The sequence below is a fragment of the Aquila chrysaetos genome, chromosome 11 (assembly GCF_900496995.4).
Source record: "Aquila chrysaetos chrysaetos chromosome 11, bAquChr1.4, whole genome shotgun sequence".
Taxonomy (NCBI): Eukaryota; Metazoa; Chordata; class Aves; order Accipitriformes; family Accipitridae; genus Aquila; species Aquila chrysaetos.
This window is the reverse complement of record NC_044014.1, coordinates 38,694,933-38,719,933: the sequence shown is the minus strand read 5'-3', so window position 1 is coordinate 38,719,933 and position 25,001 is coordinate 38,694,933. Positions and strand designations below refer to the sequence as shown.

Genomic DNA, 25,001 nt, shown 5'->3' with positions numbered 1-25,001 from the left:
TCCATCCCAGCCAGCAGCAGGAACATCCCCACAGAAAGCGCCTTCAGCTACTGACAGTGCACTCCTAGGAAGAGCTGGACCAACTGGAGGAGATCTGACAGGGAGCAGCAGGAATGGTTAAGGGCCCAGAACACACTGTGGGAAAAACTGACCTAAATAAGTCACATTGCTATAAGATGGAAAAGAGGAGAGTGAGATAACTGTAATTTATATAAAACAGCTGCTGCAGGACTGTTCTCTTGGTCCAGCGAGGACAGGACAAGATGCAGGATGTGCTTAAGGACATCACAAGGGAAGAGACTTACACGCTGGAGAAAGGAGAAACCTGTGCATACATAGGTATACATACACAGAAAGCATTTAATGTTAAGGACAGGTGAACACTGGAATCAGCTGCCGGGGAGGATTTATACCATCACTGCTCTCCATCACCAGCAAATTGCTAAAAATAGACGAGACAGCTGCCTGTCAGGACTAGCTTGGAGGCACACAGCCCTGCCTTGGCAGCAGACTAGCTGATTTCTCACGCTCCCTCCCACTCTCTTCTGCCGCAGCCCAGTTTAGGCACCAGCACGTGGGCGCAGATGGACAGGCCAGAGCATGAGGACCTCTGCTTCAAGCCCCTTGAAGGGGACTGCTCTGAAGACGAACCTGAACAGTTTTAGGTCAGTCTCACCAGCTAACTTGGATCATGTGGGATAACATGTTGCTCCTTAGAGATGACTCCCTGATAGCCTGCAGAAGAAAACAATTGCTGCAGCGAAGGCCATCAGCACCTAGTGACACACACTGGAGGCATCCTACTGACATTATCCTAATATCCTCATAAACTATAAATCTGTTAATTTCTTAATCCAGAAGATACTGCTTACATTTCCAAACAGAGCTCACCCCAAGTGGGGTATGGGACCATACCCCCAAGCTACAGCCCTGATGGATGAACGCAGCTGCAACTCAGCTACATCTGCCATGCACAGAGAGAACTGAGCACAGAGCCATAAACTCACGCTCCTCACCTCCCAAATGCACTGCTCACTTGAACTTCTCTGGATCCGAACCATTCTTTGAAGGCTGACAGGCTCAATAGCTTTTTTTCCCCCTGAGAAAATGGCAGTTGCTTTCAGTCACAGCTGCAACTCCCCTTGTATTTGCTCCTGGGCACACAGGCAGTCCAGCAAGACAAGGTAACTGAATAAAACCATAAGGCTGGCAGAGATGGAGAGAAGCATGAGGTAGGATGACCACATGAACCCAGAAAGATCACAGCTGGCATCCCTGGTCCCCCCCAAAAGACAGCAAGCTCACTGCTGTCATTCACCAGCATTTCTTTTCATCAGAAAAAGAATCTTAGGTTGGAAGAATAAGGGAGGCAAAGCAAAGTCTGCAATGCCACAAGCTTTTTAAGGTGCCCTCAAATGCAGAACAGCTTTTCTTTCCCCCTTTTTATTACTATTTTTTACAATACTTGAGCATTTGTATGAGCCTGGCTTTATTAGTTTGAAATTATTAACCAGATCAACGGGTACAAGTAAGTCTGACTTAGAATGACAACTACCAATTGCTGAAGATTGTTTTACTGGGTATTCAAAGCTTATACCCAAGGGTGAGAAGGATGCCATAACTGCTAAAAAATACAAATGAAAAAACTCACAACTCTAGTTCAGAAGAAAGCAAGCCCTGTAGAAGAAATAAGGGAACAGAAAAGATGGGAAGTTAAATGTACTCCATACAAATTGAAAAGGTATGTGGGCTACAAGATCCCCTGGGGGCAAAACGACATCCCTTCAGATTCTTTAATTCCCATGAAACCTGGTCTTTAGCTAAAAGCAGACAGCAGGGGAACATCACGGGAGGTCAGTCAGAGACAGGGCTAACACATCACCGCTTTCAAGCCATCCTGCTATTCACAACTGGAAGACCAGAGAAGGTCATTCCTGGCACTGCTTTTTGCTCTCCAGGCTGGGATGCATTCACACAGCTGCATGCTTCTGATAATTTGGCCTCATGCTCCTGGGACAGAAGTCCCAATGAATTCAGCTGCAAGTTGAGCAAGGAGCAGTTCCCTGCTGTATCTATATTAATATCAATTAAAAACTCTTCTGCTCTAACATGAACTCTAGAGTATTTAATAGCATTATTCCCTTCCCAGCCAGTACCTCATGCAATCCCTCAGTCATTTTGGCAGACTGAAAACAGATGAGCTGCATCACATTAAACAAAGCCACCTCAACCTCACAAGCCTTTTAGTCTCTTCAGCTGGCCCCATGAGCAGCAATAACACATGATCCCATATGTGGCCTAGACACCAAAAAAAACTCCAAAAAAGAGCATATAGCTTCCACCAGCAAGTCTCAGCAACAGCCAACTGCAGGAGACGGCTGAAGCTGTAGAAGTTTGCCAAAGTAAAAAGTGATAAAAAAACCCCAAAGTTAGGCTAAGTTCTGTTTTAAAGCCTTAATTCATGAACATGATGCTCATCCCTAGTTTTCTCCCTTGCTTCTTCCCCACAGATCCAACCTTTAGTACAGCCCAGAAGGCAGCCGGGCCATCGGGTGGTAGTGGACACTGAATGTCATAAGAAGGTGACAGCTGTGACGAGACTAGACCTGAAAGGGGTGACATTTAATGACTGCATTGGAACTTCACTTCCAAATCAGGAACTAATCAAAACTAAGCGATATTTACAATTTCTGCACTTCCTCTATTGAGCCTGGAAATTATTCCCCCTATTCCACTCCAAATGATATGACCTCTTGGAGAGATGTTGCTTTCCAGGTAGCTACTGGAGGACAGCCAATGCACTTTCGGGGATAAGGACAAGGTGAGCAGGTATTTTTAGTTATTTGGTGCAAAGGGGAAGCAGCAGGCATGAACTTGGCCACCAGAGGGCACCCGTATTTTTATGAAAGGATTAAAAAGTGCCATTTCCAGCGACATTAAAGACCCAGGGTTCAAACAAGGCTTATCCTTTTAAGAGACAGAGAATTCGAAGTGTAGTCCCCATAAAGTCGCAGCCAACCAAGACGATTCAGGAATCAGTTTCCTGCATTTCCACCTGGCTTCTCTGCACAAATCCCAGCTCTGATTTGCTATGCAACGTTTAAGATATTATGAACATGTACTGATCAAACTCCAGAGCTCTGCAGGCTTAGGGCTATACCTGTGCTTTAAGCTCTGCAGGTCAGCTGAGGTCACTCTCCCCCAGGGCAGTTGAGAGGTTTTCCTAATTGACTCCAGTTTTGACTTTGGCTCATTCCCTGGCATCAGATTCTCTCCTTCCTCTGATGTTCATGGGTAAAAATAATATGAAGCCAAAAGCCACCTGAAAGGACACAGTGCTCTTCCAAGACACCACGCATAGATCAATGTGTCTTCAAGCCTTAGGAGAAAACCCTCAGCACAGCAATCCCAAGGATAGTCTCTTCAGTCTGCAACCTCTCCCAAAGAATTAAAAAAAATGGAGCAGAGCTGTCAAAATTAAAAAAAAAAAAACCAAAACCTGCATTTTTTCGTCTTTCCTCTTCTCCATCAGGTTAAGTAGTACCTGACACATCTATAGCTATAACACAGGTTTCTCCCCTCTTGACCATGATTTATGTGGTTTCCTTTGTTTTCCTAGAAGAAAGATTTTTAAAGTCTCAGTTTCAGCTGGCATAAGGTGTTTCCAGCAATTCTGCCATTAAAAATGTATTCTAAGCAAATTACTCTAAAGCCCCGAAGACACTGATGCAAAAAAGCAATGCACTCTTAAAGAGAGCTAGCTAAGGGCTGATCTAGGCTTCAAAATTAATTCCAGAAGCACCAATGGAGAAAAGACAAACAAAAAGCAGTGAAAGTCAGCAGAGCAAGGAAGACAAAGGGTCTTTCCTAAAGAGGATCTTCCAGTAAAGCAATTGGGCACTTGATACAGGATGGCCAAAGGACAAAAGGCTGGAGGAAGAGAGGAAGAAATGGTAAAGAGGGAATGAAATCTGCGGAACTGGCAGCCAGCACCTAAACAGCTCAGCTTGCTGGTGAGGAGTGGAGCCTGAAAAAGAAGAGCTTGTAACAGAATGAGAATATACCATCAGGGCTGGGAGATGGCCATCTCAAGCTTAATTGCTTCGACTTACACGCAGGATGGGGCAAAAGGCATAAGAGCACAGAATAAGGCCAAGGGGATGCAGCAAAATAAGACTGGGTACCGCATTAGACACAAACACGCTGGTAAGCAAAGGATCTTGTTGTTAAGCAACTTTCAGAGCAACACAGACGTCTTGCCTTTATTCTTATTGCTAATACACTTGCAGAAGAATAAGAAATTAAGCATAACTAAATACTTCTGGTCAATCAGGAAGAGCACTGGTAAGACTCTGCTTACAGAGGTCCTTCTGTGCTCCCCAAAGGTACATTCGCTCCCTTGTTTCATTCAATACTAGGCTCATTGAGTGACAAGCTTCAGCACCAAAACACCAGTTTACGTGCTTTCAGATGCCCACTGCCCACCGATTCAGCCAGGAAGGTTTGTGACATACAGAACATATCCGTGGTCATTTAATAACACTCCAAATGGGTATTTGCAACTACAAATACAGAATACAAGTTTTACATGACTATCAGTAACAGAATATTTTTTATAAACATTAAGCTTGCTGCAAACTGTGAGGTTCAGTACTTCTCATACATTAATGCCTCATTTAGATTAGCCAATGACTGTGCCAAGATTTACTTCAATTAATTAATTCAGTTCATTATACCAATGCCCAGATACATAATTGCTTCTGTTGCCAGCTGGAAATCCTCAGAGTTTAAGTCATTGCTTAGAAAGGGTAAACTTCATTAGTCTTCTAAGCTCAGTTATTTGCATTCCTGAAGTATTCTTCACCACAGCAGAACAGAGCAGCATTAGCTACTCCTGTCATCTAATTACTTAGATGAGATATATTCCACCAAAAACAGGCAGCAGGAACTCCCGGAAGACAGCGAAGGCAAGAAGACCAACACTCGCCTGCAACAGATGGCTATGCAGAAGGCTACACGCAGATGCAGATCAAACATGAAGATCCCACCTCCCATCTTAGGAAGACACAAAGTAAATCTTTCCTATCTTGCATCATACAATCACTGGAGTTTTTTATATATATCTTTTCAATCCTTGACTTCTCCTCTACCTTTGTGTGGGCTTCCTTATCCCAGCACTGGCTTCTGCTGCTGTTCAAAGCATTATTGTACAGAATTAATCTGAAATACACTGCTTTCAGGCTGCACGTGACAGGCAGAAACCACCTGAGAAGTCCTGTCTTTCTTCATGCTAAGTAGTGGAAAGGGTAAGTTCACATACAGGCACCACCATATTAATCCCTTTTAGCAGTGTTCACCATCATCAGAAGTATAAGCAATCTGTTTTGAAATAGAAAGTTGGGGGGGGGGGGGGGGTTAAGTACTGATGACAGATGCAGCACTGCTCCCCACATGGCAGTAGACAAGAATTGGGGCATTTACACAAGGCTTTATGCAGATGACAAAAAAGAAATACAAGTCAGATATTTTTTTCCTTTTATTACTGCTCTGACTCTAACACTGCATCATCTACTTACCTCACCCAAGAAGCATAAGATTTTCAACTGCTTCTTGATTCACCCTATTACATTCTTAATGCCTTAACTGTAAAGAAAAATAATTCTAAGAAAACAAAGAGGGAGGCATCCCTCATCTTAAAAGAAAACTTCACCGACAGCCTGCAGAAGAGCATCCGTTACTGCATTCCCTACTCAAAGGGCAATAAAGTGTCTCACCAGAATATTAGCAGGCACACATTCCTCATTAGAGTCATCTGCCATTGAAGGGACAGCAATTCTTTGCGATGCTAAGAGAGCCACACTTAGGACCTGCTGGACCCCTCAGAGACTGTGTGGCACAGGAGTTTCGCAGCACAACAAAAGCACGGTTGCTTCACTAACCAAAGGTAAACAAGCATCGTAGGTCATCCCTAAGACAGACTAACTGCACCAACAGAACTTCGCAGGTTACGCGAAGGATCTCCCTAACCTGCTTCCCATTTAAATACCACTGCAACATTTAATATATCAAAATTGCTTACTACTAAAGTGTAAATACTCAGACGCACATGGACATTTCTCTCTGTAGTCTATGAATTACTTTTTCAGTGACACTTGGTTTATTTGATCCCTGTGTCCTGGCTACATGTATTACATGTTTACCTTTTATAACTAATTTATTATACTTACTGCTACTTACTGTAATAACTCAGGATGTAACTACCTGAATAACCCAAGAAGTCATCACAAACGTTTTGTATTCACCTATGCTTAAACTCTACTAATCACCCAATTTATATATTGTGAAAGACAAAGGAAATTTGCAGTTCCTCATCACTCAAACACAGTGTTAAAATGCCTATTTGAAAGACTGTTGAAAACTTCTACAGGTGTCAGTGTGAAGTATTTTCTACACCACACATACCAGTTTTGTTCCTCTCATTCAACAGCTGTATGGCAAGTAATTAATTTAATTAATATCATAAGCCTGGATGTACTTCTATTTTACAGTTACCGACATCGTGGATTTATTTCATGATTCATATAGGAAAAGAATACTTCAAAGTCTGTACAATCCTATGTAGCACTTCACAAATTTATGTAAGACAAAGGAGACAGAGCAAGGAAAGAAAAAAAAACAAATAGTAACAGCAAGTCAGTCTCTCCAGATTGATGAGGACTAGGGAGATCACAGACCATGCTACTCCAAAGAGGCTGCCCCTCTCCTTTATCTGATTTCTATCAGTGCTCTCAGCTGAGCAAGGTCAAGCCTGGCCACAGTGCCCAGGGGCCTCCAAGGAACAGCCAAGTACTCCAGGAGCCAAAAATCACTCCCTGAAAACACCCCTGACCTAGCACACCACATACCATTAGCAGCTCTTTGCTGCAGGAAGCACCTTCCTTCTGATAAAAGGCAAAGCTAACAACTGACAATTTAGCTGTTTTTAAAAGCAGGCGAGATATTAACTCAGTGTCTTTGGGACAGCTTTACATAGGACATGATGTCCTCCTACCTACTTTGCGATCATGCTGAGGATGTTTTAAGTGGGAAAAAAATGTGCTCCCTTCCCTGCCTGAAAAAGGGTGTTATCCTGGCCATCCCCACAGAGGCATTCAGGTCCTGTGGATAAAGAGGCACTACGCAAGGGCAGATCATTAGCAAAATGCAGCAGAAGACAACACTGTGCAGGATCACAGTGTTCTTCCTCAGCCTGAGCAACTCCTGTTACCAGATATCAGGGTTTGACAGCTCTAGGCACAGCCAGAACAATTACCATCATCTTCCTCCCACTGCATTAAAACTAGAGCCTTCTAGCCACAACACAGGCGAGCAGAGAGCCAGCAATACATCCCCTAAATATTGGGATGAAAATAAGACAGGTTTTCAGCAAAGACTTTATTTTCAGACTCTAATTGCAGCCACAAGCTGGAGCAACACTGCTGGTGCCACACTGCTCCCATATTTTGAGGTAAGAGAAGGGAGTCCTTCATTTATTTCAAACGTGGCACAGGCCCAGGGTTCAGTGAGGGTCACCTCAGGCAAGCACAAATATCACCTTTCTCCCCACAGTTATGGAAACCAGCTTTGAGTCTCACGGCCCAGGAGTAGGTGTGCTCAGACTCTGGCCCTTAAAAACCACATAAATCCTGTGTGCAGCTAACTTACCACCAGAAGACAGACTATGCCCTTCTGCTCCCCTGCTACGTTTTATATATGAAGCAGTCAGCAGAACACAAAGAAAACGAGAGCAGCATCCCCTGGCCAAGCATGCTGTCCTAGCAGCCCTCCCAGAAGCTGAGACCATGATGTTTTCACCCAACTTGGTTGACTCAACCAATTTCTCTTTGCACAACACCACAGACCCATGTAGCATCACCACGCAGGGGGAAGCCAGGCAGCAAACCCCACCAAGGGCAAACAGCCTGTGTGAGGACGGCTACAGAGGAAAACTCTTCAGCCCTGAGCTTTTTCACATCTCTGACTACTCACAGCAGTAAAGATCCACAGGGAGTCACCAACAGCCATTCCTTCCATGCAGCAGAAGCAGAACAAGCAGTAATGCTTTACAAAGTCTCCCGCAGATCTTAAACCCATCTGCAGGTACTTACCACAGGACTAAAGCAGCATGAGGTCTTAGGCAAAAAATAAAAAACCCAAAAAATATCTATTACCTCTGCCAAAGGAATCTGGCACTTGCTGTCGCTGCAGTTGTCCCTATGAAAGCCGCCACCACGAGCCTACGCCTGGTCCTCGGGTGATATGCCATCCCATGGTAACGCCGCGAAACAGCAGACAGCCCTGCTGCAACAGGAAGAAATCGAAGGCGAAACATCCTGTCAAGTAAGAACAACAATTAGTAAAGCAACAAACTGTTTCCAGTTGCGGACTCTCACGCTGACCCTCAACCAGAGATTTGCTCACATTTTTTCGAAAATAGTAAAAGTTACAGAACAAAACTGTCACAGATGTTTATTAGCTGTTCTGAAATAGGCATGTAACCTGCCTAATAAATAGCAAATTACGAGTATTACATATTGGCATAGACCTGGCTGACACACCTTGCTGTCACATCCCAACTACTCAGCTGCTCTTATAGCATTATTCAAATCCCTCTTCAGCCCTTCCCCAGCACACTTCATTAAGAGGAAATATTTGCACTCTCCCACTCAAGTGCCAAGGCATGGAAGATGCAGGTAGATCTTAGAAGCAGCTACAGCAAATAAGAGCCATTTGGCCAGAGGGAGAGACACAGCTGGATTTTAAAAGGCAAATTAAACCAAATAACAAGCAAACCTGCCAAACAGCACACAACCCAGTCATTTTAAAGTTCCCTAAGAAAACCCTACTGTTCTTGAATCACTTTTTTAGCTGGCCTGGAGCAAAACATTTATATTCAACTCTAAGTATAAGACAAGTTTCAAAGTATCAAAATTCGTAAAATACAATCTATACCCTGTTACACACACAACAGTACACAGAAAAATGGGAAGCCAGAGCTACAAATCTAAACATTATTATAACAGAGAAATCTGAACCACAAAAATGTCACCTCGTCATACATACCAGCTACAAGAGACAAAGCAATTTTTGCTAGCTCACAAAATTGAAGGTGAAGGGTAAATATTGCCTTTGAAAAGGTGCTGCATCTTTTAGTGAAATAAAGATTTTATTTCTAACTGATGCAAATTCAATTTTCCAATTGCAGGATCAGCCTTAAAAAAAGAAATGGGGAACAGAATGGTAAAAGAAGTCCCCAGGCCAGCAAAAACATTGGAATTGGAGAGCAGGGGGGCAGTGGCCCAATTTTTTTCTTTTTGTTCCCCATTCTTGCTGTTCTATTCAATTATTCCCAGCCAGCAAATAACCACAGAATATAAAAATAAAGTCACATCTATTGGTTTCTATTTGCAACACAAGATGCCATCGCTCCATTCTGCTAAACCATTAACTTCCAACAATGAGAATCTTGGGACCGTTTTCTGCAAACACATCTTACGTGTGTGGTGTGTTATCCCATTTCAGCTATAAAGAGTTGAATATATTACTGCCCTTTTCCACCGATTAAAGCAAGACGCAGCTCAGGATTTCATAATGTGAACCAGTGATGTGAACTTAGGGAGGGGAAGAGAGGAAGAAGGAGGGAAGATGCACATAAAATATTCAGCAGATAATTTTTAGTGCCAGAGCTCAATATCTTTTAAGGCAAGAGGTGGTAGAGGTGCATCTGAAGACTTCACAGCACAATCAAGAAATACGTGACGAGGCGAAGGAAAGCACAGATAATGAAAAATCATTAGCAAATCCCTTATCGATGATTTTTCATATCACATCTAAGGTTTTTGCATGGTCCTGGGACAAAAGAGATGGGATGGAGCACTAACAGGCAATGGCAGGCTGGGACGGAGGCAGCAATACTGCTCTTGCTGGGCAGGGCAAAGCCACAGGGTGTCTATCCCTCACCACCCTGGCTTATGGGCAAATACAATGAACTCTGCTGCTCCCAGCTACTGCATCTGAATAGCATCCATTTTATATTCATCTGTGCACATATTACAAATCAAGTTTGCAGTCAGCATTACCATTTTGTTTATTCCTTTAAAAATAAATAGGCTTAAAATTAAAGTTTTAATGGAATACAGCCAGCCAACAGCGCTTATTCTCCAATCTTCTTCAGCTTGGAACAATAGAAGATTTTGTTATGAAAAACAGCTCTTATTTCAAATTTAAAATTATTTCCATCCTACACAAACCTGATGTTCCCATTTCATCTCCAGGGATGAATTTCTGTTAGATATGCAGAGAACAACAAAAAAAAAATTAAAAAAAAAAAATCAGCAAGTGTTATTTTCACCAAGAAGCTAATGTCGCCCATACTTGGGCTCCCCATCCTAATTACAGCTTTATATGCATAAGATGTAATGGATAAAGGAAGTGTTGCCAGTATCATTTAATCAGTCAAAATGAAAATCAAGCCCCACCGTGCTTACTTCTGAGCTTGAAGAGATTTTTACAACATTTCAGATTGTTGGCTTTAGTACTGCATAAATGTTTGCTCTGTCTGAGCCCTAAGAAACACTAGATTATCCGCTTTGTCCAAATAATCTCCATCCTTGATGGTGCTGGGACATTCACCCAGACAGCGCTCACTTGGTAGCAATTGCTCGAGAGCGCTGAAAGCAGGCAGTTCCCATAATAACCCTAAAATAAAGAGTATCCTTATCTCAGAACAAAAAAAAAAAAAAAGGGCACTTCAGAAGCTGAATTTTCCATGCTTTCCATCTGCAATTTTACAATCTCTCTTTTTTTTTTTTTTTTTTTAAGTCAAAAGCACCATGATATTTGGTATGTTTTGTTAAAAGCTCCAGGCATTTAAGTCAAGATCACTTGAGAAAGCTGGTGCTCACTTTGAAAAAGATTAAAATATGCATCTTGCCCTAACTGCAGCAATGAAAAGCTTAACACCACGATCTGCAGTAGCATAAGGAATAAAATTGAGATAAAGTATAAAAATCCCAAGAACTGATGCGATTACAGTCTACAATAAGAAACAACCTCAATTCTTGCATGACTTAACACAATAAAATGATTTTTTTTTTACAGGATACAACAAAGTAGCTCAGCGAAAAAAAAAATTAACTCCAAAATACTGAAAATAAGGATCAAACATAAAAGTTATCATGATGTTCTAGCATTACAGGTACAAGGAATCTGTAGATTGTATTTTTGTTTCTAAGAAATAAGACACTCTTAAGTTCTTGCTCTGAACAGCTCTACAGTTACTTTGTCTGATGATATTATTGCAACCTCTGAAAAGAAATAGTTGGGGTTTTTTTTCCAGAAAAGAATGACATGCCTTTTATTTACACCACAAGACAAAGGTTTTGGGTTTTTTTTTTTTTAAGCAGAAGAGTCAACCGACACACTTGAAGGTTTAAAAACAAAAGTTTTGCTGACTGTCTGCTCCATCATTAAATATGAGCTGCTCCACCAAAACCCAATCCTCAAAGCCCAAACATTCAAAAAACCCTAAAAAACCCAACTTAAAATCCACATCACCCCAAACCCCCACCAAAAGAGATCTGACAGCCCATCCTGGTACCTGGCGCACTCTGCCCACTTCGGCACCACATTTCTCTGCCCCAGCTGCGTGGTTTAAGCTGTGTTTCTGCCCCAGCTGCTGCAGCAGCTCTCATGGCCATCAGGTAAGTGCTCAGGGCCTTGTTCTATGGGTACATGCAGCTGGCAAGATGGAACAACATAGAGCCTCATGTATTTATAATTTAGCATTAAATGTGTTAGCGTCTTTGAGGCCCAGGAAACCCACAAACCCATTAGGAAAGTACCACTTCTGATCCAAGACGCGACAGGCGTTATTCAAACTGAGGACATCCAGAGCACTTTAAAAGAAGAAATGCAAAATTATTTCAACAGCTATATACATTCTGGCCTGGTGTGGATATTTTATTTCCCCAAACAACAATCCTCTGTCTGCTAACATGTTTGGCAAAGAAATTCAGACAGGCTCTCTCCTTCTCCCCCCTGCCATGTCCAAAGCATCAGCAGTCCAGCCCTGGATTTTTTCAGTGCACATAAGAATTGGCAGATTCCCACTCTCTTGCATCTTTTTTCAGATACCAAAAGAAAAGAACCAAAAGACTTGCTCCCATTTTTCCCAGTACCCTAATTAGCTGATGGCTTCAAGACTGAAAGCACGAAGTAGCCCAGCCCAGCCCAGGTAAAAAGGGACTTCACTCTTGGGTACCCCACAGCACTGAACTTTTTGTAGTCCTTTTTGGCAATCCAGAACAGCTTCAGTTTTTAAGATGAAACACACTTAAAGCAGCTTTTTGATGTTGAAGCTGGCCTCGATGGCACAAATAAATCCAATGGGAAGGAAAAGTCAAGACACAAAGGAAAGGGGAAAGCAATTGGGACAGAAGTTTCACCATAAACACTGATATAGAGATACTTAAAATAATCTGTAATATATAAACCGGGCAAAAAAACCTCTTAGCCTCAAACCTGCCCCCACCAAAATTAAGTTATTAATTTTGACTTCTCCTCCACCCAGTCCTCCATACTTTCCATTTACAAACTGGAACCAGTGAGAGAGATTTGTACAAGGGTAATTCATAGGAAGGGTGCCCAGAGGTGGACTCCAACGACCGAGGCATCTGGATCCACTCCCTCCCCCATCCCCAAAAGAGACAGAGCCACGCCTGCTCTTTCACCCTCCTGTAACTCCAAATTTTCACCTTACCCAGTGCAATTTTCAGATAAAGGATTACTCACATTACTGAAGTTATTAGCACACCAAGACGCATAAATCAGTTTTGAGAATGAAAATGAAATCTAGCAGCAAAAGTAATTTCTTCTCAGGTATGAGATTGGGGCAATATTTGATCACATTCATTTTGCTAGAGAGGGGAACCACATTTGTTTCAGAGCACAACTTAAACTGATGGAGAGTCTACGAAGCATTAGTCAATAACATGCTGCCAGGTCTTCAGCAGAAACCTAAACCATAGTCTGGCAATTTCTTTTTAACTGCCACTGCAGTAAGGGTTCACCTCTTCCTAAAATCCTCAGGCCTGAAAAAGCACACTTCCCAACACTACAGCTCTGTAACTATACCCAACCATCGCTCGTCCTCCCCTTGGGGACGATCAGTGCCATCCCTCAAATAGCCAGAATTTTGTATTAACCTTCATTCTGCTTTGAATGCAGCTGCTATTAAAGTCATACTATTGCATTTCATAATATGCTTTAAAATTCAGTCTAATATTGCCTACCAACATGTTTTGGCATTCTGCAATCACCTCACCATTAATGTGGCTTATTCAGTATAACGATTTACTGGGATGATATCCATTAAGACTCCATTATTTATGCCATCCTTATCTCACAAGTTACTTTATTGTGCCAAATTGATCATTTAGCATCATAAGACACAAAGTGAAAATAAAACAGCAAAACCACGGCTAGTTGGAATCCAACTTGTTAAACTACCACTTTCACACACAGGTGTTGTTCTCCTCAGTTTAATGCAAACATCCTTACTATTAGCTATATTTAAATTAAGGAAAAGTAGGTTTCTCTTACTATCAGTTGCTCTAATCCCTCCCCTATTTTTAAGCTCCACATACCTACACCTGGGCTCTCACTGCTTGCAAACAAATAGTCTCCGAGGAACTGCAGATCATCCTGAGATAGCAAGTACTGTACAGAAGAAATAACCGCCTCTCCTTGGGCTGTTCAAGTCACCCATGCTGATTTCTGCCAAGTCTGCTGCCACAGGAGCTTCGCCTTAGACTCAAGCAGACTGGCCAAAGAAGAGTCATGAACACCAAACGCTGCTGCACACAGCCTAGATTAAAACCAACAAGACTGAAAATAATTTTACTGATATTCAGTGCTAAGTAGAAAAGACGATGCATTGTGAAGACACACACAAGACTTTTGATTTAGCCTTAATAAAGCATTATTAGTAATTGCAACCGAATTATTTATAAGAGTTTACGTCAGTAGCTAGCTTGGTCTTGGTCTTCCCTTGAAAGGGACGCAGGAGTGTTTCACTGGGGAAAGATCTTTGCCCATGCACCTTCGAACATTTAAAGTCTACTTACGATAAAGTCTTTGGTGCCAATGAAAATGGCAGAAACATCACTTGGCAAGCTCAACAGTAACCCCAAATCTTACCTGCTAGCTGAGTCACTAGGGGACTCGTGAGTTGATGCAGTCACCACAAACTGCAGCTTTTGAGAAACAAATGAAAAATGAGTGTACCCAAACAAAATAAGCTGGTTACATCTGTTGCTGCGGCACTGAAAATAGCGCCTTCAGCAAGGATATTTGCTTGCTACTTCAGACAGTCAGTCTCAAGCAATGCACAGTAAGTTTTTAAGGGGCAACTATAATCCTCCACAGAAATTAATGCTAAATGCTGCTTTTTCCTGAATAAAGTTTTCCTTTCCCCTCCTCCCCCCAAAATGCAGCTTATCCCTTGGGCTTTTCCACCTAGAAAACATTACAGTAAAGCCCAGCACTGACAAACTCCTTAGTAGCATCTCCAGAGAAGCCAGAGTTAACTAGTAGAGCTGTAAAAACAAAAACTAAAAAAAAACTTCTCATCCCTTATTAAGGATAATGACCCTGTTTCATGAGCTACTTCTACCTTAATCAGTTCAATGTGAAATTTTCTTTTTCCAATAACTATTCCCAAATAATCAGGCTGTCTTTGCAAACCAGCCACACGAGCTGACACACCAGAGCAGAGGCATTTTCACAGGAGGAAAAAAATGACACCAATTTGAGGCGCAAAGGTTTGTCAGAGAACTGTTGGCAGAGGAGTAGAAAACAACGCTTCTGCCTTTTTCTGTAGAAAGTAACGGCCAGCAGGAATATGGCTGCTTAATGACCCAAGTGATTTAACTTGCCTTGCACAATCTGTTTCAATGGGATGCGATTTTCCTGAGAATTCCTAACTTTCGCACCAAATTGAAAGACCTTCCTTGAAGCTCCTGCCCTTTCTCCAGCCAATGGCCACCTACCTGAGTGTACCTTATAATAACAAACAAAAAAATCCCACAGCAGTTAAAGCAGATTTAAGAGGTGTTTATGGCTTACTTGGCTCCAAGAAAACTGGTGTTAATTCTTACTGAATAAACATGTGTTTCACAAGAAAATAATGCTGGAAGAGAAAAATGTAAGTAGTCCGAGGAGAAAGCAAAAGCCTCACTAGGCTGTGAAGGTGACAATTCAACAGGCTTAAATTATCTGCAGATATACGTCCAGCTCCAGAAAAAGACAAATTTCTTTTTGGAGGTACACAGGCAGTGGATCATCTCAGAATTTGACATGGTGAAGTCTGTACCTCTTTTTCTCTCCAACAAGGAGGAAAAAGATTTGTGAACCCACGGAGAACCTGAATTTGAGTATCACCATATGGTAATTTCCCCCTTTCCTGTTCTATCTTTTAAACAGAAACATCATCTAATCCAGCCACGGCCACTTGCTTCTTTAGAAAAATGCCTTTCCTGCCCAAGAGCCACACTTTGATGGCACATATCAAAAGAAATTTTAAATAAAAATCTTACTGAAACAAACAGCTACAGCATCTGCATTTCATCTAACGGATAGCGATTTCTTGGGAACTCAAGAGAAGAGCACTAGTTCCCCCCAAAAAAGGAAAAGCAAGTCTGAACCGTTGCAGTTGCTTTTCCAGCAACACATTATTAGATTAGCTTGATCTTCAGAGAGAATAAAGAACACGGATGAGCCTGGCTAGTGCCTTGTGCTTTTAGAACATGACCTGAGGAGTTCACTTTCGGCATGAAAAAGCCGGCAGCAAATACTTGGCTCCATCCAGGGTGCCCAGGCAGATTGCACACGTGTGCTCACGTGCTGATCTGGAGCAAACACCTCACCAAGCAGACAAACAGCAGAATCACAATCTCTGACCACTACCACCCACCACCTCCCTCCCTGCAGCCATGAAAACAAAAAGCAAAATATCCATCAGCGGATGGAGGAGTTTTACTTTGCAGTCCACCAAAAGTTCAGCCAACAGAAAAGAAGGGGATTATATTAATGGAAACAGCAACCTTAAGAGCACATGATAAAAGCCATAGTTCAAGACTGTAAGAAGAGGTGTTAAAAAAACCCCACCTCCTCATATCAGTGTTAGAAGGGTGGGGGCGTCAAACTCCTGGGCAATTCCAACGGACAGCAAGCCTGGTGCACACACACAGCACATCTAATACAGTGACAATCCTCCTGTATTCTTTAACACTGACTGGCATAAGGCAGGCATCAGTTCTTGCAGATCTTCCTTGTGTTTTTATCATAGCTAAGATTTTAATGAAAAAAATACAACTACTCTTCCAGCTCTTGAAGCAAAAATGCCAAAGATGGAAAGTTTGCATCAAACTAATGAAAACACAGATGTTAAAGTGGTGGTACATAACACAGCTAGTCTATACAGATACTGGGTCTGATTGCAATGTTGTCATAGACTGGCTTTGTCTGCATCATGGACTGACACACTGCAAATTATGAAGCCACACGGATTCACAGGTCTCCTATTTCAAGCACAGGTCAGCTGCAGCGTTGCTCATATCAAACCACGATGTTCTTTCTTGCCATCTGCAAGACATTCTTGGGTTTCATTTCAAAGAGCTATGAACTCTGACAGTAACAGAAAATCTCAATAATTTAAGCTTGAGAGACCCTGGTGACTTAAAAGAAAAAACACCACCCCAGAAAAGCCAACTATTTCCTATTTAAAAAACACAACCAGAGAATCATTACTTTAAGCCACTGATTTGTTTTGTTGTGGGGGTAGAGGAAGGGTGACAAGTTGCCACAGGCTGCAGGGACAGAAAGGAAACCCTGTCATGAATCAAAGGCTGTTTATGCAATGCATTTAAGGCCACACATTCACTGCTATTATAAACGAGCACAAGCAGCTGGCCTGCCCCAAGCTGCGCATTCCCTCCTTGTGCCTGCCCAAGCACAAAATCCCCAGTTACAAGGATCAGCGCTTTGGTCCGCTCTACCTTTTCCTACCCCACATCCACAGTAGTGCCAGCCCAGACAAGAGGATCTCTTTACACAGTGGTACTGCCAGCAACAAGCAATGGTGGGACTGCAATTAAAAGCTGCTCTCAACAGAGGTTAAATCTAGAATGCATGAAAGGAAATCCCGTGGCAGGTTTCTCTGGGGAAAAAAAAGTAGTCACTGCACTCACAGACAAGGTAGCAGACAAAGATAACCCAGAATTTACTAGCCAAGGACTTTTTGGATAACGCTACGGAAGCCACAGTAAAACAAAGCATGATCTCAACAGTCAAGCTGTCTATTTTTTCTGTTTTATAGTATCTTAAATCTTTCACTCAGGGGCAAGCCTGCCAAAGACTTTTGGATGGTATGTGCTTAGGCAGACAAAGTGCATTTCGTCTCAGATTTTACTAAGAGTCCTTGCATTTCTTACTAAAAGTGTCAAACACATCACCTTAAAGATATATAGCCATCCTCCTCATTAAGAGAGAGCCATATCATTCACAACACACCTTTCTCAAAACTGTTCTGCTTTAAAAAAAGTAAAAACATCCTTCTCAAAGGCATATAACGCTAGCTACAATACTCAACAACCCTGGGTAACTGCTTCCTACTGAATTATCTCAAACAGCATCATCACACCCAAAGTCACATCTACACCGAACACTTTTTCACTAACACCCCTGCAATGTCCCAGCAGGAACGCACAGCATCTGGAAAATTAACAAATAAGGTTTTTTGTTATTGTGCACAAGCACCCTCAGCTCTACTGCACTGAATACTGTTAAAATACTGTGCACCAGCAAGGCCCCTGGCAACTTGGGAAGAATAAAACAAGTATTTCTATGTCCCAGCTCAGTCCATTTCAAGAACTGTTACTACAGCAAAAGGAACAGCACATAGCAACGTGTTTTTATAATAAACCTAACATGACTGCTACAGAACTCTTACTTTGCTGAAGAAATGCAAAAATGGTTGTTTCCACATTCTGGATTTAAAAATGGCTGATGACTCCCTCAAATATCACCTGAAAAATGTAATGCTTATGGGACACTGTTTCAAAGCCCTTCTGAGACTTCAAATGATTTGCAAGTCTTGCAGTTTGTCCTGTTAAACTGCCCAAGGACAAGAGTACAATCTCTCCTCTGAAAACACTACTGCGAGCTTACCTGGGAACCTGACTTCTCAGCCTGAGAGGCACAACAGGAACCTATACAGAGAAGTTACACGAAGACTAGTAAGGCACAGGGAGCTCCAGAGAGCCCCCAGTAGGCAGACATTAATCGTGTAAGCAAGGCACACCATTCTTTTTCCTCCAGATCATAAAATTTCAGTTTCTTTAGTTCAGGAAGCATAATGAATACCACAAAAGTTTCTGCAGAAAATGGGTTATTTGGAGAACAAGCCATTTCCATGAGCAAACAACGAACTGAGGTTACATGAACTTATGATACACTGCCAAATACACGCCTTATACTCTTTCTAACATACCACTGAACACCAGAAAATTTAAGAGGATGGTTATAAGCCACAGAACCCTCCATGCCCTCTTCTGGCAGCAGCTATATGGGCTAAAGAAGCTGCTGCCTCAAAGTGCTGGCCACCACAACCCCCTCCAGAGTCCCAGAGAAGGGGGAAGTGATAACACTAGAACACATTTCCCTTGCACCCCAGGCTGGCCAAGAAACGCTTTGTTGCTCCAGATGGACAAGCACACACGGTTTAAGCATCTTTAGTTAGTTTTGGTTGCTTGTATTATTTTTTTTTTTAAGATCCCTCCCTATGTTCAAATACATTTTTATTGAGTGCATAGAAATAGTGAGTTGCATTGGGTTTTTTCTCGGGTTTTTTTTCAACATTTTATGAAAGTGGACAGCTGAGGTTGGGTTGACAGGAAGGTCCAGGCAACAGACTTTTTCCACAGCTCATACCATGCCTGCTTCACTCCTCCTTCCAAATCATAGGACACACTACCTGAGCGTTCCAACAGAAAAGTCAGCACAACTTATCACATTGCAAAAAGGCAACCCATTTTCCTACAGCTGTAGGAAAAATCCTGGATGAATGGTTCAGAACAAGAATAATTCCAAGCAGGGCAGATTTAAGGGTAAATATCAGTCAGATGATTAGTTCAGCAGAATTAAACCTGAGAGCAGGGCGACAGCATGCTATGAGTTGCACACCCCTGCAGGCAGCAATACCATCCTCACTTGTAGCTCAAGTGCCTTCACCCTCAGCTTGCGGGTCAAGCAGTCATGAAGAACACTGGGAATTATTTCTCGGCAATTGAAGGGCTGTGTTCTAACAACAAGAAAGAAACACAATAAAGATTATAACTCTTTGCTGCCAGCAACGTGCTGCACACAATTTCCCTGCTGGCAATCATGCTCTGCATATTAGCGCTCACACATATCGACCTCAGTAATTGCATCTCAGACTGCCCGCCAAATAAAGCCAGGAGAGGAAAAATGGTCACGCCACTGATGAAAAGGAAGAGCCAGCCAGGCCTTTACTTTAACTGAAGTCTGAGCTGGCACTCCAGTTTCTAGAGGAGAAAGCCTCAAAAAGTCCTGCCTTGCTTGACCTTCCCACCCCTAGTCAGTAGGCCCCACTAAAAACACTCAAATTTACTATCTTTCCCAAGCAGCTCATTAAACTAAAGGCAAATACACCATACATAAATCATGTTGTGATAAAGATCAGGCCTTTCTATACTCTCAGCAGTTTATTAACCCAAATTCACCCTAAAGGTTTTTCCAAAGACAAACTGCACATCAAATACAGCTGAAGTTAAAGCTGTTTAACGAACCGCTATTAAGAAAAATTGCTTTGACATTAGCTATAACGTGCAGCAATAATTCACACAGCCTTGGCAACGCCACCAGCGATCCCCTACAACAACAAAAATAAACCAAAACGGGGGAGCCGAGACTCAACTCCTCGCGCCGCCCGAGAGCTCCCCAAAACACTCCTCGCAGGCCCCCCTCGGCCCAGGCACGCCGAGGGGGATCGATCCTTCCTTCTCCTCCTGCTTTCCCAGCAGGAAAAGCTGAACACCGTCGTGGAGGCACAACCCCTGAAGTATATTTCACAAGGAAGAAATTATAGTATTACTGCAGAATGGAGAAGCCGTAACACGGCACCCCGAGCCCCGGAAAGCCCGGTTTCCCCGGGCAGCAGCTCTCCCTCAGCTCCGAGGCCTGGGCCGCCCCCAGCTCCAAGGCCTGGGCCGCCCCCTCTCAGCCCGTTTCACGCTGAGCACCCGCCTACGTGCCCACAGCCCGCTCCCGCCGGGGCGCGGGGAAGGAAAGGAAGGACCGGGCCGGCCCAAGCGGAGAAACGAACAGGAGACACCCCCCCCCCCCGCTCTTCCCGGCCCGGCCGCGCTCACCTCAGCCCCGCCGGCCGCCGCCGCCGCCGCCGCTGCCGCGCTTCCGCGGGCGGTGACACGCCGGGAGGGGGCGGGGTCTGGGCGGGGTCTGGGCGGATGGGGCTGTGGCCGGGGCGGGAGGGGCGGGGTTTGGTGTCGGCGAGGCGGGGCCTGGGGCCGGGCGGGGCGGGGCCTCTGTGGCGCCCGGGTGTCGGCGTGGGGGTCCGAGGCGTCTGTAGGTGTCGTGGAAGGTCCCTGGGTAGGGTCTCGGGGGCTTGTGTATGTAAGTTCTGAAAGGTCTGTGTATAGGGTCTCAGGGCCCATAGGTAGAGGTCCTGAAAGGCTTATGTATAGGGTATGAGGAGCGTAGCTATAGGTCCTGAGGGGCTTGTATGTTAGGTCTCAGGGGCTTATATATAAGTCCTGAAAGGCGTCTCAGGGGTATGTATATATAGGGTCTGAAGAGCCTATATAAACCGGGCCTGAAATGGTCTATACACAGGTTTTGAGGGGTCTATATGCAGGGTCTCAGGTACCTATGTATAGGTTTAAGGCACCAGTGTAAAATGTCCAGGGGCTAAGGTAGCCATCTATAGGGCCTGCGGGGGGCTGCAAGCCCTTGGCCGTTTCTGCCATACCCTATTGAATCTTCCCAGTTTTATTTCTGCAAGACGTAATTCCCTCCCTCCGGGCAAACACTTCAGATGCCAGAGGGGCCTCCTGCTCGTAGGCGTCCGTACCTGGAGCAGATGGGTGACGGAGGTGCCCTCAGCACTGAAAAATGTTCCGAGACATCTACACACCCAGCACAAGAAGAAGGGAGCTCTTCCTTCACTGCAGAAATGCAGCAAATTTGATTTTTCAGGTGTGATCACCTAAACTGCAAGTTCTTTACTAGCATATAAACTGAACTGCTTTCTCTTGCTTTTACCCCCCTCCACCCCGGCATATCCAGCTGAGCATTTCCATGCGTTTCCAATAACAAGTAACTTTAAGAAACGAAGGGATTATCTCATGAGAAATGTGTCTCTTGAGCAGGTAATTCTGCGGGGTCCAGAACAGTTGCTGGCTCCACACCTGCAGCAAGCAGAGCCGCCACTGCTGTAGCACGGCACAGCCTGAATTAGCAATGAAATAGAAATACTATATAATATTTAATTAATAATAATATTTAATACAATTGATAGTGTTTAATATAATTAATATTTAATTATATTTAATTAATAATAATATAGAAATATTAGCCTGTTATAACTATCCCTCACCCTCTGAGCTGCACCCGCGAGCCTGCCCGGGCAGTATTAACCATGTCCTCCTCTTTCTGCATGGGTTTCCTCCCTAGGCCGTCAAATTTACAAACAAAATCTTCATGGGAGGGCTTATTTTTCCCATTGACCATAATATTTACAAAACACTAGGGGAAATACTTCCACTGAGCTACCAGCTTGACACCTCCCACCACCACAAACTTCTCACATACTGGGGATGGTGGGGAAGGGCTCAGGACGATGCCCGCAGGTAGGAAATCCTCTCCTTAATCAAGATAGGAAAGATATCTTCCCCACTGCCGCCAGACAGCACATCCTTCATACTGCCTGCAGCGCTCCTGCCCAAATGGGAGGTGCACACAAGGACAGACGGACGGATGTGGAACCTGGGTGGAGAAAAGCATCAGAAGAGGAGAGAGAGAGGAATGAGAGAAAGAGAGGACGAGAGGAAGGAAGGAAGGAAGGAAGGAAGGAAGGGAGGGAAACAAGTAACAAGCAATAGGACGAGAGGAAACGGCCTCGAGTTGAGCCAGGAGAGATTTAAATTGGATATTAAGAAAAATTTCTTCACCAAAAGGGTTGTCAAGCATTGGAACAGGCTGCCCAGGGAAGTGGTGGAGTCACCATCCCTGGAGGTATTTAAAAGACGTGTAGATGTGGTGCTTAGGGACATGGTTTAGTGGTGGGCTTGGCAGTGCTAGGTCAACAATTGGACTCAATGATCTTAAAGGTCTTTTCCAACCTATGATTCTGTGAAAGAGAAGAGAAAAGAAAAGAAGAGAAGAGAAGAGAGAAGAAAAGAGAAGAGAGAAGAAAAGAGAAGAAAAGAAAAAAGAGAGAAGAAAAGAGAAGGAAAGAAACAAAAAGAAACAAAACTAAACGAAATTAAATGAAAGGAAAAGAAAACAAGAAAAGAAAAGAAAAGAGACAAAAGAAAAGAGACAAAAGAAAAGAGACAAGAGAAAAGAGAAAAAGAGGAAGGAAGGAAGGAAAGAAGGAAAAAAGGAAGGAAAACGATGTGCAGCACATTTCCATGTGGAAACACTCCCAGAGTGGTTTCATCCTCTACCAGTGAATATGAAGACGCCTGGATCCTGGATGCAGCATCCTGTCCTGCATTCCCTGAATCTGGTGCCCAAACCGGCGCTGGCGGCCCAGCTGGGAGGGGGTGTGGGGACAGAGGGGACGCTATGGTGGAGCAGCAGCAGCTGCAGGCAGGTGGTGATTTCGACATCAAAAATCCCTGGGAGGCTCATGTTGCTGTTTCAACCCTGTCTTTGAAAACGCCTTAATTTCTTATTTCGGGGTGCTTTAGCACCCCAGGAAATTTGGCATCTCCTTTTTATGAGAAAGTGGGCAATGGCAAATGCTCCTGCCTCTGAGAAGAAGCAGGTGGCAAGGCAGCCATGGTTTTATTCACCCTTCTGGTGGCTTTGCCTCCACAAGCTCGGGGAGACCCTGCAACAACATGGGGGGGTCTGGCAGAAGTGCATCCCTTCCACAGCACCCACCTTTTAACAGCCACGGGTGCTGCCCAGAGATGCTAAGCACGATAAGCCTTTCTATGCAGGATTTATCAGAGAGAAAAGCAGCACCAAGGGAATCACACCAGCCCAGCAGTGCTGTGATTTAAATTAATCTCATGCACTAATAAGATTTAAACATCAGGAAAGCGCGTGCCTGAGCACCTCACCCGAAAGGGGCTTTTTTGTATGGCAGAGGAGCTGGGAAGGAAATAAGACACCTTGAAAATAAATGCGGCCGGGTGTCATCAGCAGCCGGGATTTGGTCCCCCAGGACAGAGCAATGTCTGGGAGTCCCCATCCCAAACGGTTCCTGTGGCAATGGGGGAACATCGTATTTTTTAGCCATCTCTGAGATGGGACAGTCCCAAAATGTAAACTTGGAGGCTAATTTTTGAACCGAGGGAGGGACCCCAGCAAACCCAATGGAGGGATGCTATTTTCTCCGGGGTTGTGGGTGGGCGCGTGGGCTGCTGTGGCCGTGCCCGGCGGCTCAGGAATGGGATGGCAGCGGGAAGGGAAAATGAGAAAGGCACGCCTGGGTCATGTGCGCCTCGGCATCTAGATCAGAGGGAGGATTCGCTGCTGACGAGGCTAATTTTAGGTATTTTAATTTTAGTTTCTTCCAGATGCCTCTTAGGTTGGCTCTCTTCAGGCTTTAATGAACCCCCCGTTAAAAAATACATTTTCTGGAGGCATAAATAGACAGCAATTGCTCTTCAGGAACACAGGAGGCTGCTGAATCTTGCCGCTGCCCTCCTGCAGTGAAAATGCTGCAGGGGTTTCTGGGATGAACTTTTTGGTGAGGCTTAAGGTGATGCCAGAGCCTTGGAGGGGTCGCTGCGGGGCTGGAGTGCAGCGGCACGCAGAGGTCTGGCCATCTGCGATAGAGACGCCGAACCCCGAAAGGAGATGGGAGGAGAACATGTCGCAGTGAGCAAATGCTGGCGTGTTTGGGTAATTCAGGGTTTATGGCCAAGGTCCTGCGATGGGACAGGGACCATCATTTTGCAAGTATCACAGCCCTGGACATCTATAGGAATAAAATAGGGTAAATCCTATTTTTAAATAACATGAAGAAAGTGATGAGCCCGTGGAGTAAGAGGTCATGTGGTTTTTTTTTCTTCCTAGCTGTCTTATTTAATCCAAGCACTTTGGGGCTTGCTCAGGTCTGAGCCAAAGTGTTGGGTTTGCCTATGGCTCATCGCACACTTGCTTTCTCTTAAATCAGTATTTTATTTGCAGGAGGACAGCATCCATGCCTCTGTCGGCAGTGTTGAGATGGTTGATGAAGTTTTGAGGCTTTAGCTTTCCACTTCAGTCTTTCCCATGGCAATAATATTAATTGCAAATGTTGGCGTGCTTTTCCCCATCAATTCTTCTCAGGAGCAGCTTTCCGATATACAGCCGGCTGTAATTATAAGCACCAGGAGAAAGCCTCATTAAATACATTATTTTATTTAGGTTTTCCAAGAGCAGAAGATGCTTCTAGCAGGGTACTGGGAGCTATTTGACCTAAAAAGACAGGGTTTCATTTTGGTGCTGGTATCCTCACCCCTTTCGCCCCCTGCGCTCTTGAGAAGCCATTCCTTGCCGGCTTGTTTAATTGCATGGGTTATTGATCTCGGGGCTCGTGTTTAATTCCCATTTCTATGTGTTGTAATGAGTGCCCACGTGCTCAGCACGGATTTGCTAAGGAATTATTGGCCTTTCTGCTGCCCTCAGCCTTTGCTCACAGCCTG

General features: G+C 43.9%; 1 protein-coding gene across 8 annotated transcripts in view; it reads right to left on the bottom strand.

The window, feature by feature from the left end:
• The window catches only part of MICU1 (mitochondrial calcium uptake 1), a 108,768-nt gene extending 88,199 nt beyond the window's left edge, over positions 1-20,569 (bottom strand). For 3 of the 8 annotated variants that reach the window (XM_030029840.2, XM_030029842.2, XM_030029843.2), the window contains exons 1-3: positions 20,490-20,533; positions 19,309-19,399; positions 8,211-8,372 (exon numbers count right to left, since the gene is read on the bottom strand). In XM_030029840.2, the coding sequence (XP_029885700.1) occupies positions 8,211-8,371 (161 nt within the window). In that variant the 5' untranslated portion in view covers position 8,372; positions 19,309-19,399; positions 20,490-20,533. Of the gene's footprint in view, positions 1-8,210; positions 8,373-19,308; positions 19,400-20,489 lie in introns of all 8 variants that reach the window. The other 5 variants (XM_030029844.2, XM_030029845.2, XM_030029846.2 and 2 more) reach the window with 3 other exon arrangements.
• Positions 20,570-25,001: the final 4,432 nt, after the last annotated feature.